Below are 18,371 nucleotides of genomic sequence, written 5' to 3'. Positions count from 1 at the left end.
ATATAGATGGGTTTAGTATTTTTTTATCGTGTTAGACATTTCAATAATATTTATCTGTCATTTTGTCACCCAGCTCTTTTATAACTGTCTCAGTGCATCCTTCCCACTATCCATGTTTTGCTTGCTGCTTCTTGTACTTAGTCCACTGCAGCCTTCTTGTAACGTCCCTGATAGTTCATTGTATCACCTCTGCTAGATCCATAACTTCACCTTTGCCATGCCACCTGGGGAGGTTCCAAATGGAGATTGAACATTTTACCACAGCCTGGTCTCCTTTTAACACTGTTGCAGAACAGAATTGGCAGAACCCTAGGAGCACCACCTGCATGACTCTTCAAGACAAGGAGATGGGGGGATAGCAATAAAAAATACCAGGTCCAAAAATCTGTACTTTTTTTTAGGGATTTGGATGCTGTTGGGGCTTGCGGAGCGGATTTTGGCTGGGCTCTGTTATGCTGAGTCTCTGCCCCATTTGACCGGAGTCAGGGTTTCCTCGGGCATTGGGGGGGGAAGGTGCTTCTTCCACCTTCAGCCATGACATCAGAGAAAGAGATGGAATTGGCGGGACAACAATATTTGCAGGAATTCCATCTAGCTCCATCTCCATTGCCCCCAATGCGTGCAGCAGACATACATTACTTGCGAGGACTGCATCCTGGGGGAAGTGAGGTTAACAATAATTTGAAAGGCCGATTTCTTTACAACAGGCAATTGTGAAGCGGTTAGCAGTCGTTAGGATACCAGCTTGCTTTGGTTTAAATAGGTTTGCTAGTTGAAATGAAATGTTTGGTTGTAATAGGTATACTGTTGCCTATGGTGGAAAAAATAATGAAAGTACATTGAAGACCTGGTCCTGTTTCCCTTAGACCTTGCAGAGGAAACAGCAGGAAACAAAGAAGCTATTTTCTTTGTCAGCGCAGAGTGAGAAACGATTGACCCAGTTGAGCCAAAATGTGGAAAACATGAAACAACAGCAACAGCTGCTCCAGAAAAAACTGCATGAAGAAAGTGAAAAAAAAAGAAAACTGGAAAATGAGATTCAAAGAGATCAGCAACAAATCAAAGTAAGAACAATCAAATTAACAATTTCAAAAAAAATCTTAACTGTTAACTTAATTACTTATATAAATGTTTTCAAATGCATGTATATATCTTTCTGTAGTTTCTTAACACGCTTTTACAGGAGAAGCGTGTTAAGAAAATGTACAACAACATGGATCAATGGAGTAGAAATTATGAAATGTGTTGTTCTTTTAAGAACGCTTGATAAAGCAGCCCGCTTGAGAATACGTTGGATATAATGGGCCAGTTTTTGTCTACTGGTATAAGTCCATTCTGAGTAGTTAAGAACTGATGCTAATTCTGCCAGAATAATAATGTGCTATTAGCAAGGGATAGACAAAAATGAAGGGAAAGGAAACCGCATGAGTTTGCTGGCTGGTGATGGAACAGTCCAGCACCTGAAATGGAGGTGATTGGAAAATGGATCTCCCTCTGTACCACTCCATGGTATCATTCCCATAAATCCACATTGCTTTATGCTTAAAGGGAGGTTGAGGCAGGTGTGAGGCTGCAGCTGACTGTACCAGCTTTAGCAGCAGATGTCCTTACAGCAGATGACACAGCTCTTCATCTTGATTTCTGCTGACCCAAATCCCGTGAAGACCGTTCTCCACGGTAGGTGTAGCACTGCCTGAAAATGTTGAGGCATCTTGGCTGGTGCAGCCAATCATGCTTTGCTGATGATCACCCTAGCATGCCTTCTTTAATATGGTACCACGTAAAGCATGACATTGTATGATTGGGGTGATTTTGGATGATAATTTTTTAAAAATTCGTTCATGGCAAGGCCAGCATTTATTGCCCATCCCTAATTGCCCTTGAGAAGGTCGTGATGAGCCGCCTTCTTGAACCGCTGCAGTCCATGTGGTGAAGGTTCTCCCACAGTGCTGTTAGGTAGAGAGTTCCAGGATTTTGACCCAGCGACGATGAAGGAACGGCGATATATTTCCAAGTCAGGATGGTGTTTTCCTTGGAGGGGAACGTGAAGGTGGTGTTGTTCCCATGTGCTTGCTGCTCTTGTCCTTCTAGATTGTAGAGATCGTGGGTTTGGGAGGTGCTGTCGAAGAAGCCTTGGCGAGTTGCTGCAGTGCATCCTGTGGATGGTACACACTGCAGCCACAGTGGTGAAGGGAGTGAATGTTTAGGGTGATGGATGGGGTGCCAATCAAGCGGGCTGCTTTGTCCTAGATGGTGTCGAGGTTCTTGAGTGTTGTTGGAGCTGCACTCATCCAGGCAAGTGGAGAGTATTCCATCACATTCCTGACTTGTGCCTTGTAGATGGTGGAAAGGCTTTGGGGAGTCAGGAGGTGAGTCACTTGCCACAGAATACCCAGCCTCTGACCTGCTCTTGTAGCCACAGTATTTAACCAGCATAATAGTTGGGCCATCTGGGCCTGCTGTCGCAGCCTCCCTTCAGAATCGGAGCCTCTACATGGTCTATGCATCTGCCAAAACGAGGCATGTTCACCACTAGATGTGGGTGTGCAGGTGTTGACAGCTGGGTATAGAGCATCTACTGTGCAGCCTGACCTGCCTCGCATCTCTTTTTCCTCTCATCTTCTTTCTCCAAGTACTTAAAGCTTGACAAAAATAGTGCGGGCCGCCGCCAACTCGGGCCCAGCCCCTCTGGTTCACCTCCAACACCCCCACCGCCCCCCCCCCAACCCCACCCATTCAGGATGTACCTGTGGGCCAGCTCAGTGTCAGAGCCGGCTAAATTTCCTAAGATCAGGATGCCTGATTAATGTCTGCAATTCGCCTCACAGCTCTCTATATAAAGAAGTTACTCCTGCCCTCTTCTGAATCTCTTGCATCTAGTATCCATGGCCCCTCCTTTTGATCCCTTAACTACTGGAAACAGTCTGCTTCTATCTACCCTGCCCCATTCTTTCACAATTTTAAACACTTCAATGAACCGTGCACCTCATGTACTGAATGTAATATATTATAGATGTGCTGAAAATGCATTGATTTACCCTTGCCCTGTGCCACTCATGCACAGGTTTCTATTGCTTCTGTTTTTACCAAACACTTGTAGGAGAGGTTGGAGGAGTTCAGTAGGGTTGGGCTCTTCTTTACCTAAGAATCTGAGACTATTTTTCTTTCAGGGATTATTTGCTAGATATCATTAACTATGTTATAATTTTGTAATGGACTTCCTTAGGCTTCCATCTAAAGGCTTGTACCATGTTCCAATCTTAATTTTTATATGACAAAGTATCACAAAAAGATAATCTAAAATAATGTTGTATTTACATTTCTGAACAAAAAAGTTTGAAAAATAATTTTTTTAAAAAGAAGTCCAGGGGAAAAATTTGATAGGGTCCATTTCCGGGCGCGGTAACGCTATTACCGCGCTCCAGATGGCCCCTTCGCAGGCAGTACGTGAATTTCGAGCTACTTGCTACATACCATGATAGCTCCGTGCAGCCTCTCAGCAGCGCTGAGAATGGAGAATGAGGAAGCCGGAAATGGGGCGTGCACAGCGCACATCACGGCAGCCTACACCTCTTAAAGGTGCAGATGCACATTTCAAATGTGACCTGCACAGTCCACTAGGAGAAGGGAAAGATGGCCGCAAGGATGGCAGGACTGGCGCGAGAGAGGGCCCCACGCTTCTCCGATGATGCACTGAAGGCCCTGGTGGAAGGGGTGGACAAAGGCAGGGCCAACATGTACCCGCAGGGTGGCAGGAGACCCTCCAGACTGCAGCTCCTGCAGGCATTGACAGGCTATGGCACAGGAAGTGAACGCCAGGAGCATGGCACCACGCACGTGGGTGCAGTGCCGAAAGAAGTTCCGTGATTTGACACGAGTGGTCAAGGTGAGTGAATGCAAGTGTCAAGTGGCACATCCTACCAACTGCACCACTACTCCATTCATCACATCCCCGTCACCCACCCACAACATACACGTCCCATCCATACGCAATGCTGCATCTCACCCGCACGTAATACCACAGTTGCAGGCCACACAACCACCACTCACAGGCAGCTATTCGACCAAGACAGGCACATCACCCACACACCTTGCAGGATACTCACTGACACACTGTCCTCTGTCTTGCGGAAGAAGGTGGCGCATAACCGCCGGCAGCAGGAGAGACCTGAGGGTGGACGGTCACGTTCACATGTTCTCACCCCCCCCCCACCCAGAGGAGACAGTGCTTCGGATCATTGGGCGGGCCGTCGCTGCAGCCGTGACAACATGCCTTGCTGGAGGTCCCGATAGTCTCTGCATATCTAATGCTCCTTCTCGTTTCTACATCTCCCTCCTCCCATAATCTTTTCTGACTCGTGCTGCAGATGCTGTCGGCACGCATGTCTTACTTGCTCCTCTCCCCGCTCCACAACTCAACCTGTTTCCCTTTGTCATTGCAGATACCCAAGAACACGTGGCGGCACCGTCCGAGGAGGGGGAGGAGGAGGAGGGGGACAATGAAGCCACACCGTCACTCGATCTGATTGCATGCATTTTCTCCCTACTTTACATGCTTCCGGCATTCGGTATTTGCACATGCGCTAACTCCTATATCAAGATGGTGTTTGGTGTACGTCACGCTGGAAACATGCGCGCGCAGCCAAGATGCCATCTTGGATGTCGGAGAGGTCACATAGCGCCGAAAGAATGAGCGCTACACGGCCCAATTTAGCGCCCTCCATGTCTTAACAAATTATACAAAACATGCAACTGACGTCTCTGATTTTTTATGTTTAATTGACGAGCAACCTGATTGGAACTTCAGCCAACAACATCTATATTCAAAAATGATTCAGAATATGAAAGAAAAAAACAATGTCAGAATTTTTAGAACATACATTAGTATTTAGATCATCTGCCCTGAAATAAAAAGATAACTAGAAAAAGATTAGTTATATCTGTTGACATATATCTCTCCTGAAATAAAATTAGAATTTCAGGATATGCATGTTTCATTTTTCTAGGAGCTGGAACTGAAGCGAGAGCACCAGCAGAAAATCCTGAAAAGGAAAACTGAAGAAATTACCCATCTCAAGAAAATGAAGTGCTCCCCTGTCATCTCACAGGAACAGCAGGTGTGCCTTACAATGCTGTAGAACTGCCTGTCCGCTGTGTGTTGTTTTTCTTCTCAACAATATTTTTACCTTCACAATGGAACAGAAAATCGGGTGGAGTACAAAATGGGCGGCCGATTTGCTATCGCCCGATTTGCGCTACCATCCAATTAATACCCCAGTGGCTACTTGCTGGGGTACAGTTCCATGGGTGCCAGGCACCTTCCAGTAGTTTGGCCGAAGAGCCATTATTCATGTGAGTCTGAGTTCCACACACACACACATACTACCAACAAATTTGCATTCTTAAAGACTGTGAAACTGAGTACAACTACCCTTGCTTGAATTGGTTTTTCATATGAAGTTTACATCTGTACTATTAAACATACTCGCAGCACTCATAGTTTTTCAGATATGTTTAAACAAACAATGTTGGCATATTGAGGAATATGAGTTAGAAATAGTAAATGTAATAAAAGATAATTCACTGGCACCTGATAGTGAAGGCCTAGTTCAAGATGGACAGATAACAGACCTGGGCCCAATTACAATGAACCTTTAAGACCTCCACAGCCTTCAGTATGATCTGATACATACAATCTATTGCCTGGCTTAATTTCATGGCTTTCATGTACTCTTGTGTAATTTATCCTGTTTCAGAAACCAAAAAACGTAGTTGTTCATTCCTATCGCTGGAGTGAGCCTTTTATTTTGTTTAAAGAACTTGATAGCAGGTGGTGTCTGTCTTAATATAATGTAAACAATTTTACAACACCAAGTTATAGTCCAGCAATTTTATTTTAAATTCACAAGCTTTCGGAGGCTTCCTCCTTCCTCAGGTGAACGTTTGTTTTAAAATAAAATTGCTGGACTATAACTTGGTGTTGTAAAATTGTTTACAATTGTCAACCCCAGTCCATCACCGGCATCTCCACATCATTAATATAATGTGGAACTGTTGAGAACTTCAGACTGGTTCTAGAATCTTAGCCTAGTGGAACCCATGGAAATGCAATAATGCCTGCCTGAGTTAATGTATATTAATGTCCAGGTCCTGTATATTTGGATGAAGAAGAGGAGAATGAAAAAGAAACACTTCTTGGTGCCAGGGAAATCTGGCATCATTGGAGAAGGAGGGCACCTGCCCAGCGTTGCCCTGCAACACAAAACTATCAGCCTCGTGTGATTTTTCTGGACCTCTCAGAGCAGTGAATTTTAAGGCTTAGATTTACCAGAGAGGTAGCCTGAGAACTATGCGACTGGCTGCATTATGACTGGCAGACACTCTGGGCAGGCATGGTGTTGTTAGTGGAGTTGAGGTGCCTATCTCTCTTGAAATTTTTTTGCCTCAGAGTGTTTCCAGGGGCCACTAGGAGCATAGGTGACATCAGTCAGTCAACAGTGCATTGTTGAGTTAAACAGGTGACTAGTGTCTTATTTGCAAGGGCATGCTCTCCATGGACATCAGGGTGCAACAGACCCAAGACATAGATTTGCTCGAATGACAGGATTTCCAGAGGTCATGGGGTAATAGATGGCACCCATGTAGCAATTCGTGCTTCTGCAGACAGAAGTGCCCCCGACATGAACCACAATCACTCCTACTCCATACTCTCTAAATATGCAGTTTATGTGCAACCACCTTCAGTGGTGCATGTGTCTACCAGATCCAGCATCGAGCACACTATTGGCATGCTGCGGTGCAGCTTCCAGCATCTTGATCCATGTGTGGAATATATACACTGGCATAGGCCAGTTGGGCCAAATGGCCTATTTCTGTGACGCAGATTCTGTATAATTCTATGCAACCCTTCTTATTTCCATACCTCCCATCATTTTCCTCAGCCCCTGCAATGTTACAATCCCCAACATTTGCAAGCCCACCCTACTTAGCTCCCAGCAAGACCATTCCTCTTTACAGCACATCACTTATCCCTGCCTCACAAATGAAACTCTATATAAACGCTGCATGTACTGCGCCAAATTAATTTATTTAACAAAAATACAAGTGTATGGCAACTCCTACGGTGCTTTCCCTTCCCGTCATTGAGTGTGTTGTGCTCGACCACCTAATCTGGTGCTTCTTCTCACAGCAGTACTCGTGGCCGAAGCTTGTGAGGTGGCTGGCAGTTGAGTGCCTGATAGAGGCTCCTGGGATGAAGGACTTTCAAGCTCTGTAAGCATGACCTCCAGATGGTCTGCTTCAGACTGCTACATTTCTACTGATGCAGGGGCAGCCATGCCCTAACTGTTTTTTGACTCCTGTGAAGTAATTGGGGGAGGGTTGGACTGAGTTGAATGTGTTGCCATTGGGAGAGACAGCAACATCATCCATTTTCAGCACTAGCTTGCCCTTTTCCCAGTGGGTTGTGGAATCCTCCCCACTAGCCTCCATTTGTCAGCACCCGCTGGGCACACCCCTCACTGACTCCAAAGGTCTCGTGCTCTGAAATCATATTTTTAAAAAGGTGAGCCCTAGCAATCTGGATCCCTGGCTTCACCAGCTATGGATGAAGGTGACCTCATCCTCCAGCCAGGTGCTTCCTGCTCTTCCTAGACTGCCTTCACCTGCTCCTGCTCACTTGTACTCTGGATCACCCAATGTGCTGCCTCAAACTGACTACTTAAACCCCCTGTGGTGGATAAGAACATAAGAAATAGGAGCAGGAGTAGGCCATCCGGCCCCTCGAGCCTGGTCCGCCATTCAACAAGATCATGGCTCATCTTCTACCTCAACACCATTTTCCTGCACCACCCCCATATCCCTTGATGCCTCTAATATCTAGAAATCTATCGATCTGTTTTGAATGTACTCAATGACTGAGCCTCCATAGCCCTCTGGCATAGAGCATTCCAAAGATTTACCACCCTCTGAGTGAAGAAATTTCTCCTTATCTCAGTCCTAAATGGCCTACTCCATATCCTGAGACTGTGACCCCTGGTTATAGACTCCCCAGCCAGAGAAAACATCCTCCTTGCATCTACTCTGTCGAGCCCTGTAAGAATGTTGTATGTTTCAATGAGATCACCTCTCATTCTTTTAAACTCTAGAGAATACAGGCCTAGTCTACTCATTCTCTCCTCATACGACAATCCCGCCATCCCAGGAATCAGTCTGGTGAACCTTTGTTGCACTCCCTCTATGGCAAGTATATCCTTTCTTGGGTAAGGAGACCAAAATTGTACACAATACTCCAGGTGTGATCTCACCAAGGCCCTATATAATTGCAGTAAGACATCTTCACTCCTGTACTCAAATCCTCTTGTAATAAAAACAAACATACCATTTGCCTTCCTAATTGCTTGCTGCACCTGCATGTTAGCTTTCAGTGACTCATGTACAAGGACACCCAGGTCCCTTTGAACATCAACATTTTCCAATCTCTCACCATTTAAAAAATATTCTGCATTTCTGTTTTTCCTACCAAAGTGGATAACTTCACATTTTTCCACATTATATTCCATCTGCCATGTTCTTGCCCACTCACTTAGCCTGTCTATATCCCCTTGAAACCTCTTTGCACCCTCCTCACAACTCACATTCCCACCTAGTTTTGTGTCATCAACAAACTTGGAAATATTACATTTGGTCTCCTCATCCAAATCATTGATATAGATTGTGAATAGCTGGGGCCCAAGCACCGATCCCTGCAGTACCCCATTAGTCACAGTCTGCAAACCTGAGAAAGACCCGTTTATTCCTACTTTCTGTTAACTAGTTCTCAATCCATGCCAGTATGTTACCCCAATTCCACGTGCTCTAACTTTGTTCACCAACCTCCTGTGTGGGACCTTATCGAAAGCCTTCTGAAAATCCAAATACACCACATCCACTGGTTCCCCCTTATCTATTCTACTAGTTACATCCTCAAAGAACTCCAATAGGTTTGTCAAACATGATTTCCCTTTCATAAGTCCATGTTGACTCTGCCAAATCCTATTATTATTTTCTAAGTGTCCTGTTATCACATCCTTTATAATAGATTCTAGCATTTTCCCTCCTACTGATGGTACTACAGACCTGTTAGCTGTCCCTGTTTTCTCTCTCCCTCCTTTCTTACATTTGCTACCCTCCAATCTGCAGGAACCGTTCCAGAATCTATAGAATTTTGGAAGATGACAATCAATGCATCCACTATCTCTATAGCCACCTCTTTCAAAACCCTCGGATGTAGATCATCATGTCCTTGGGATTTATCGACTTTCAGTCCCATTAATTTCTCTAGTACTTTTTTTTACTAATACTAATTTCCTTCACTTCCTCATTGTCACCAGACCTTTGATTCTCTAATATTTCTGGTAGGTTTTTTGTGTCTTCTTCAGTGAAGACAGACACAAAGTATTTGTTTAATTTCTCTGCCATTTCCTTATTCCCCATTATAAATTCTCCCGTCTCTGTCTGTCAGGGACCCATATTTGCCTTCGCCAGTCTTTTCCTTTTTACATACCTATAGTCTGTTTTGATGTTTCTCGCTAGTTTACTCTCATTTTATTTTCCCTTTCTTTATCAATTTCTTGGTCCTCCTTTGCTGAATTCTAAAATGCTCCCAATCCTCAGGCTTACTGCTTTTTCTGGCAACTTTATATGCTTCTTTCTTTGATTTAATACTATCTTTAATTTCTCTTGTTAGCCACGGTTGGACCACTTTTCCTGTTGGGTTTTTGTGCCTTAAAGGAATATATATTTGTTGCAAATTATGTATTCTTTAAATGCTAGCCATTGCCTGTCTACCATCATACCTTTTAATGTAGTTCCCCAATCAACCATAGCCAACTTGCGCCTCATACCTTCGTAATTTCCTTTGTTTAGATTTAAGACCCTAGTTTTGGATTGAACTACATCACTTTCAAACTTAATGAAGAATTCTATCATATTATGGTCACTCTTCCCTAAGGGCTCCTTTACAACAAGATTATTGATTAACCCTTTCTCATTGCACAATACTAGATCTAAAATAGCCTGTTCCCTAGATGGTTCCTCAACATACTGATCTAGAAAACCATTTTGTATACATTCCAGGAATTTGTCCTCCACAGTATTAGTGCTAATTTGGTTTGCCCAGTTTGTATGTAGATTAAAGTCCCCCATGATTACTGTATTACCCTTGTTACATGCACTTCTAATTTCCTGCTTTATATCGTGCCCTACATTACCACTACTGTTTGGTGGCCTATAAACAACTCCCACCAATGTTTTCTGCCCCTTGCTGTTTCTTAGCTCCACCCAAACTGATTCTACATCTTGATCATCTGAGCCAAGATTCTTTCTCACTATTGTACTGATCTCATCCTTTATTAACAGCGCTACCCCACCTCCTTTTCCTTCATTCTTGTCCTTCCTAAATGTCAAATATCCTTGAATATTCATTTCCCAGCCTTGGTCACCCTGCTGCCATGCCACTGTAATGGCAATTAGATCATACCCATTTACTTCTATTTGTGCTGTCAATTCATCAACCTTGTTGCGAATGCTGCATGTATTTAGATAAAGTGCCTTTAATTTTGCCTTTTTAACATTTTTTCCTATTTTGACCTTATTTGCTGCTGGCCTTTGTTTCCGCTGCCTTCCAATTTCACTTACTACTTTTCTGTCTTTCAATTCCAGCTTTGTTACTCTCCCTTCTGAATCTCCTCTCAGGTTCCCATCCCCTGCCAAGTTAGAACATTCTGGGGACGGACCAACATCCCCGCAAGGATGTTGGTCCGTCCCCAGAATGTTCTGCAGCCGCTCAGTGACATTCATGACCCTGGCACCAAGGGGGGCAACATACCGTCCTGGAATCACGTTTGTGGCCACAGAAACGCCTGTCTGCTCCTCTGACTATGGAATCCCCTATCACTATTGCTCTCCTGACCTTTCTCCTCCGCCCCCCCCCCCCCCCCAACCCCAGTACAGCTGAGCCACCCACGGTGTTGTGGACTTGGCTCTGGCTGTACTCCCCAGAGGAACCCTCTCCCACACCAGTATTCAGAGACTGAGATGCCCCCAAGGGACTCCTGCACTACATGCCTGGTCCTCCTTGTCTCTCTGTCGGTCACCCAGTCCCGCTCTGCCTGCACTTTCTTAAGCTGCAGGGTGACCATCTCCTGAAACGTGCTATCCACGTAGTTCTCAACCTCGCGGAGCTGCCCTGCCATATCTCGATTTGGAACAGACAGACGTAGTCAAACATCTGGCCTGGAACTGCTAATTTAAGCAAACTTGTAGATTACGTTGGCAGCCTGAATTGTGTTTTGGGTCTATCCCACCTCCTATTTTCATATTCTCTTCACTAATGGGCAAATATCACCTAGCCCACCCCCTCAAGTTGCATCCCTGACCTTGCGACTTCCTGACTCCCACCACCACACCCTCTCCAATTATCTGTACACTTCTTTCCACATCAGAACTTTCCCCTGAGCATCCTATCTTCCTTCTGGATTGCCAACACTGAAGTGAGAAATGGGATAAAGTCTTTACAAACAGTTAACATAATTATGCTAAACAATAGTTGACAGCGAAGCAGGAAGCAGAGCCAGGAGGGGAGATAAGAGAACCGCAGGTTTGGTGGAGCCTAACGGGCGGCAGGCGGGGCAGAGCTAGGAGGGGAGCCAGTGCTTTGGGAAGAAGGAATAGTTTTTACATTGCGTCATAGGCATATATGTTTAAAAAATAAAGAGGAGCATGGCTGGAGGAGGAGGTAGTCAAGACAAATGTTGGATCGGAGGTAGAGGTGAGTTGGGACATAGGCAGAGCTGGGACGGGAGCGGGCCGGAGGCAGATCCAGGGGAGGGGGCGCAGGGCCAGATACAGAGTGGGGTGTTTGGGAGCACAGATTGGTTTTTACATTGGGCCAAAGCAGCAAATGGATTTCACACAGGACCAGAGGCACACATTTATAAATAAAGCAGAGCAAAGTGGTAATGCGGGAATACATTTGGATAATAAAAGAGAACAGAGCCAGCCAGAGGTCCAAATGGAAAGTGTCTTAAAAGACAGCAAGGCATGTTTATTGAGACTGAACCAGTTTTTCAAAGGCAGAGGCAAGAGCAGAATGCAGAGAAGGGCTGGAAGGGCAGAGGGACTGAAGTGGTTATTTGCGGCGAGCAGAGGTGGGAGAGGAATGCGGAGCGCCAGGGCCAGAGGTCAAAATGCTTAAGCAAAATATGGCGAGAAGTTAGGAAGTGTGGAGGAGCAGAGAGATTTAGTGGTCCATGTACAGAAATCACTAAAAACTCATGGATAGGTACAAAAAATAATCAGAAAGGCTGATGGGATGTTAGCCTTCATCTCAAGGGGGCTGGAATACAAAGGGGAGGAAGTTATACTACAGTTGTATAGAGCTCTGATTAGACCGCCTCCATGACTTCTGCCTCCTGTTCTGAGCACAGCACCTCGAGAAGGATATTTTGGCCTTAGAGGGGGTACAATACAGATTCACCATAATTATATCGGGGCTTGGAGGGTTAAGTTAGGAGGACTTGCATAGACTGGGCTTGTATTCCCTCCAGTATAGACTATTTCTTTTTTTATTCGTTCATGGGATGTGGGCGTCGCTGGCAAGGCCAGCATTTATTGCCCATCCCTAATACTCCTTGAGAAGGTGGTGATGAACCACCTTCTTGAACCGCTGCAATCCGTGTGGTGAAGGTTCTCCCGCAGTGCTGATAGGTAGGGAGTTCCAGGATTTTGACCCAGCGACAATGAAGGAACGGCGATATATTTCCAAGTCGAGATGGTGTGTGACTTGGAGGGGAACATGCAGGTGGTATTGTTCCCATGTGCCTGCTGCCCTTGTCCTTCTTGGTGGTAGAGGTCGCGGGTTTGGGAGGTGCTGTCGAAGAAGCCTTGGCGAGTTGCTGCAGTGCATCCTGTAGATGGTACACACTGCAGCCACGGTGCACCGGTGGTGAAGGGAATGAATGTTTAGGGTGGTGGATGGGGTGTCAATTAAGCTGGCTGCTTTGTCCTGGATCGTGTCGTGCTCCTTGAGTGTTGTTGGAGCTGCACTCATCCAGGCAAATGGAGAGTATTCCATCACACTCCTGACTTGTGCCTTGTAGATGGTGGAAAGGCCTTGGGGAGTCAGGAGGTGAGTCGCTCGCCGCAGAATACCCAGCCTCTGACCTGCTCTTGTAGCCACTGTCTTTATGTGGCTGGTCCAGTTAAGTTTCTGGTCAATGGTGACCCCCAGGATGTTGATGGTGGGGGATTCGGTGATAGTAATGCCGTTGAATGTCAAGGGGAGGTGGTTCGACCCTCTTGTTGGAGATGGCCATTGCCTGACACTTGTCTGGCGCAAATGTTACTTGCTACACATCAGCCCAAGCCTGGATGTTGTCCAGATCTTGCTGCATGTGGGCACGGACTGCTTCATTTTCTGAGGGGTTGCGAACGGAACTGAACAATCATCGGCGAACATCCCCATTTCTGACCTTATGATGGAGGGAAGGTCATTGATGAAACAGCTGAAGATAGTTGGGCCTAGGACACTCCCTGAGGAACTCCTGCAGCAATGTCCTTGGGTTCAGATGATCGGCCTCCAACAACCACTGCCATCTTCCTTTGTGCTAGGTATGACTCTAGCCACTGGAGAGTTTTCCCCTTGACTCCCATTGACTTCAGTTTTACTAGGGCTCCTTGGTGCCATACTCTGTCAAATGCTGCCTTGATGTCAAGGGCAGTCACTCTCACCTCACCTCTGGAATTCAGCTCTTTTGTCCATGTTTGGACCAAGGCTGTAATGAGGTCTGGAGCTGAGTGGTCCTGGCGGAACCCAAACTGAGCATCGGTGAGCAGGTTATTGGTGAGTAAGTGCCGCTTGATAGCACTGTCAACGACATTTTCCATCACTTTGCTGATGATTGAGAGTAGACTGATGGGGCAGTAATTGGCCAAATTGGATTTGTGCTGCTTTTTGTGGACAGGACATACCTGGGCAATTTTCCACATTGTCGGGTAGATGCCAGTGTTGTAGCTGTACTGGAACAATTTGGCTAGAGGCGCTGCTAGTTGTGGAGCACAAGTCTTCAGCACTAGAGCCGGGATGTTGTCGGGGCCCATGGCCTTTGCTGTATCCAGTGCACTCAACTGTTTCTTGATATCACGTGGAGTGAATCGAATTGGCTGAAGACTGGCTTCTGTGATGGTGGGGATATCAGGAGGAGGCTGAGATGGATCATCCACTTGGCACTTCTGGCTGAAGATGGTTGCAAATGCTTCAGCCTTGTCTTTTGCAATCACTTACTGGCCTCTGCCATCATTGAGGATGGGGATGTTCACGGAGCCTCCTCCTCCCATTAGTTGTTTAATTGTCCACCACCATTCACGACTGGATGTGGCAGGACTGCAAAGCTTTGATTTGATTTGTTGGTTGTGGAATCGCTTAGCTCTGTCTATAGCATGTTGCTTCTGCTGTTTAGCATGCATGTAGTCCTGTGTCGTAGCTTCACCAGGTTGGTACCTCTTTTAGATACAACAGGTGCTGCTCCTGTCATGCTCTTTTACAGTCTTCATTGAGCCAGGGTTGATCCCCTGGCTTGTTGGTAATGGTAGAGTGAGGAATATGCTGGGCCATGAGTTACAGATTGTGCTGGAATACAGTTCTGCTGCTACAGATGGCCCACAGTGCCTCATGGATGCCGAGTTTTGAGCTGCTAGATCTGTTCTGAATCTATCCCATTTAACACGGTGGTAGTGCCACACAACACGTTGGATGGTGTCCTCCGTGTGAAGACGGAACTTTGTCTCCACAAGGACTGTGCAGTGGTCACTCCTACCAATACTGTCATGGACAGATGCATCTGCAACAGGTAGATTGGTGAGGACAAGTATGTTTTTCCCTCATGTTGGTTCGCTCACCACCTGCCTCAGGCCCAGTCTGGCATCTTTGTCCTTCAGGACTCGGCCAGCTTGGTCAGTAGTGGTGCTACTGAGCCACTCTTGGTGATAGACATGGAAGTCCCCCACCCAGAGTACATTCTGTGCCCTTGCTACCCTCAGTGTTTCATCAGCTGAGGGATGGCAGTAGGTGGTATTAAGCAGGAGGTTTCCTTGCCCATGTTTGACTTGATGCCATGAGATTTCATGGGGTCTGGAGTCAATGTTGAGGACTCCCAGGGCCACTCCCTCCTGACTGTATACCACTGTACCACCACCACTGCTGAGTCTGTCCTGCCGTTGGGACAGAATATACCCAGGGATGGTGATTGAAGATTCTGGGACGTTGGCTGAAAGGTATGATTCTGTGAGTATGGCTGTGTCAGGCTGTTGCTAGTCTGTCGGACAGCTCTCCTAATTTTGGCACAAGTCCCCAGATGTTCGTGAGGAGGACTTTGCAGGGTCGACTGGGCTTGGTTTGCCTTTGTCGTGTCCGGTGGTCCGTCCAGTTTTATTCTTATTGTGACTTTCTGTAGCGAGATTGTACAACTGAGTGGCTTGCTAGGCCATTTCAGAGGGCAATTAAGAATCAACCACATTGCTGGAGTCACATATAGGCCAGACCGGGTAATATTGGGAGGTTTCCTTCCCTAAAGGGCATTAGTGAACCAGATGGGTGTTTACGACAATCCGGTAGTTTCATGGTTTCATTATTGATACTATTTTTTTTAATTCTAGATTTTTATTTAATTGAATTTAAATTCCCCAGCTGCCATGGTGGGATTTGAATTCATGACTTTGGATTATCAGTCCAGGCCTCTGGATTACTTGTCCAGTAACATAACCACTATGCTACCGTACCCTTATGGAATGATCTAATTGAGGTGTATAAGATGATTAAAGGATATGATAGGATAGATGAAGAGAAACTATTTCCTCTGGTGGGAGAGTCCAGAACAAGGGGGCATAACCTTAAAATTAGACCTCGGCTGCTCAGGAGTGATGTCAGGTTGCACTTCTTCACACAAAGGGTGATGGAAATCTGGAACTGTCTTTCCCCCAAAAAGCTGTTGAGTCTAGGTCAATTGAAAATTTCAAAATTGAGATTGATAGATTTTTGTTAAGTGAGGGTATCAAGGGACATGGAACCAAGGTGGGAAGTTGGAGTTAAGATACAGATCAGCCATGATCTAATTGAATGTTAGAGCAGGCTCAAGGAGCTGAATGGCCTAATCCTGTTCCAATGTTCCTAATATTCCAAAACAGAAAAGGGTGGCAGGAGATCACAAAGTTGGGGGAGCTTGGAGATGGGAAGTTGCACAAGAAATGTTCACATATGCAAGATTTAATAATGTGTAGAAAGATAGTATTAACTCTTTCTAAGTTTCTTAACAAAGTAAAAGTCTATTTTCCCATCAGTAAACTTAAACAGGCTTTTAGTTTCTTTTAAAGTTCCCTTTCATGTCAATGTGGGTGGTGCAAGGTGGCCATTTACGTGGTCATGGGGATGAAAAACAGTATATCCTCTGAATCACCAAGAGCCATGTCACAGGAGACTTGCAAGTATATAGTGTTACATCTCGCCATGTCGCACACCAATGCTGCACCTCAAGGTATCATGTCTTGTTACAGATGCAAAGCAATCTTAAGAAAAAGACAACCATTGATCAGGAGCATGACATTTTTAAGCACTTACACCTGCTCTCTGATTTCAACACCAGCTTATAAGTAGCTATAATTACCTAGACTTTCTTATTTGGAAGATTGATCTTAAACAGACAGCCCAAGTTAGCAGCTAATAATCACAGCTGCCTCCAGGCTATCTGAGCAATACCATGAGAGATTGTCTAGTACTGGTATTAGAGAACTGGAAACAGGCCACAAGTGTTTAAACTACCCTTTTCAAATATTAGGCTTTCTTTAGTTAATGTCAGTCAGTATAATGAATGTGGTTTTCAGTTTTCTTACACATTCTTGAAATGAAACAGTTTCTTTGGATGAGTCTCTTGTTCCTTGATCAACTGAATGCAATTTCAAGGTGCATCTTTCAGGATGAGGTGTTACGTGTGGAATGTGTGCGTCCCGCATGCCCACAGGGCTTGATGCGGTCTAAATGTGTTAGCCGTGGCTCTTTAGGAGCAGCCTTGAATCTGAGTCAGAATGTTGTGGGTTCAAGCCCCAGAGACTTGAGCACATAATCTAGGCTGACACTCTAATGCAGTACTGAGGGAGTGCTGCAGTGTCAGAGGTGCCGTCTTTAGACAAAATGTTAAGCCAAGGCCACATCTGCAGAGGAGTTTTTCTGGTGTCCTGGCCAATATTTATTGCTCAACCAACATCACTAAAGGCAGGTTATGTGGTCATTTATCTCATTGCTGTTTGTGGTACAAATTGGCTGCCACATTTCTTTACATTACAACAGTGACTACAGTTTAAAAGTACTTTGTTTACTGTGAAGTGCTTTGGAATGTCCTGAGGATGTGAAAGGCACTATATAAATGCAAGTTATTTTTTTCTCTCTAAATATCAATTTGGTGTCTGTGAAAGAACTGGTGACCACTGAGAATTTTTCAAGACTTGTATCATTTGATTCCTTTGATGACAGTGCTGTCAGTGAATCATGATCAAAGGAATATACTGGCTTAGACATTCGCAACATCAGTTCACAATAACTTAAAGACAGTCCCATGGAATGCTAATGAAAAGCTAAACACACATTGTCTGGGACGTTAACATTCAACACTTGGTATAACCCTTAAAGTATATAATTCAAATTACATCTAGATCAAAACACCTTTTATCTTAACTAATTCCAGATCTAAAGGATTCTTCCTTTTTTTTTGTGCCCTGCATGCCTCTGATTTTCTGATTTGCAACTGAATTGCTATTGCTTATAAATTATATTTAGATATATTAGCCTACCAAGACAAAAATTCTATTTTTGTTACACATAGGAATTGGTTATGGTAAAAAATAGTATTCATGGTTACATTCTCTCATACAAGAAAGCATGGAATGAGATCAAGCTTTTTGTCTTATCAAAGCGGCTTCTTCCAAACACCATGTACAGTCTCCTCAAACATGGATCCTACCATTAATCCCCCGAGGAATAGTTCTGCCTAAATACTCCCCAATTGCTTAAGACAATCAAGCAAAACTTTATCAGTCTCCATCATTCAACCCGGGTCTGCTGCCTTCCACAGCCCCTGAATCATAGGAACAATCCTAATCCATAGGTTATTTGATCATCTCCATCTATGTGCAATGGGAGATATTTCAGCAGCCATGTAAGTGACAAACCGTGTATAACTGACTTTGGTTCGTGTACCACACATACAGGTAGTGTACTCCATTTACTATGGCTGAGATGCGAGATGAATTTTCATTTAATTTCCATTACCAATTTGATTTTCTCA

At 44.9% G+C, this 18,371-nt stretch overlaps 1 protein-coding gene across 1 annotated transcript in view; it reads left to right on the top strand.

Annotated features, from left to right (window-relative positions):
- Nucleotides 1–18,371, top strand: part of LOC137321024 (kinesin-like protein KIF27) — a 94,463-nt gene that overhangs the window by 53,680 nt on the left and 22,412 nt on the right. The window contains exons 12-13 of the mRNA XM_067983140.1: nt 867–1,064; nt 5,007–5,117. Of these exons, the coding sequence (XP_067839241.1) occupies nt 867–1,064; nt 5,007–5,117 (309 nt within the window). The remainder of the gene's footprint in view (nt 1–866; nt 1,065–5,006; nt 5,118–18,371) is intronic.

The sequence above is a fragment of the Heptranchias perlo genome, chromosome 4, assembly GCF_035084215.1.
Source record: "Heptranchias perlo isolate sHepPer1 chromosome 4, sHepPer1.hap1, whole genome shotgun sequence".
Classification (NCBI taxonomy): Eukaryota; Metazoa; Chordata; class Chondrichthyes; order Hexanchiformes; family Hexanchidae; genus Heptranchias; species Heptranchias perlo.
The sequence above is the reverse complement of the archived record's forward strand: the minus strand, read 5'-3'. Positions and strand labels throughout refer to the sequence as shown.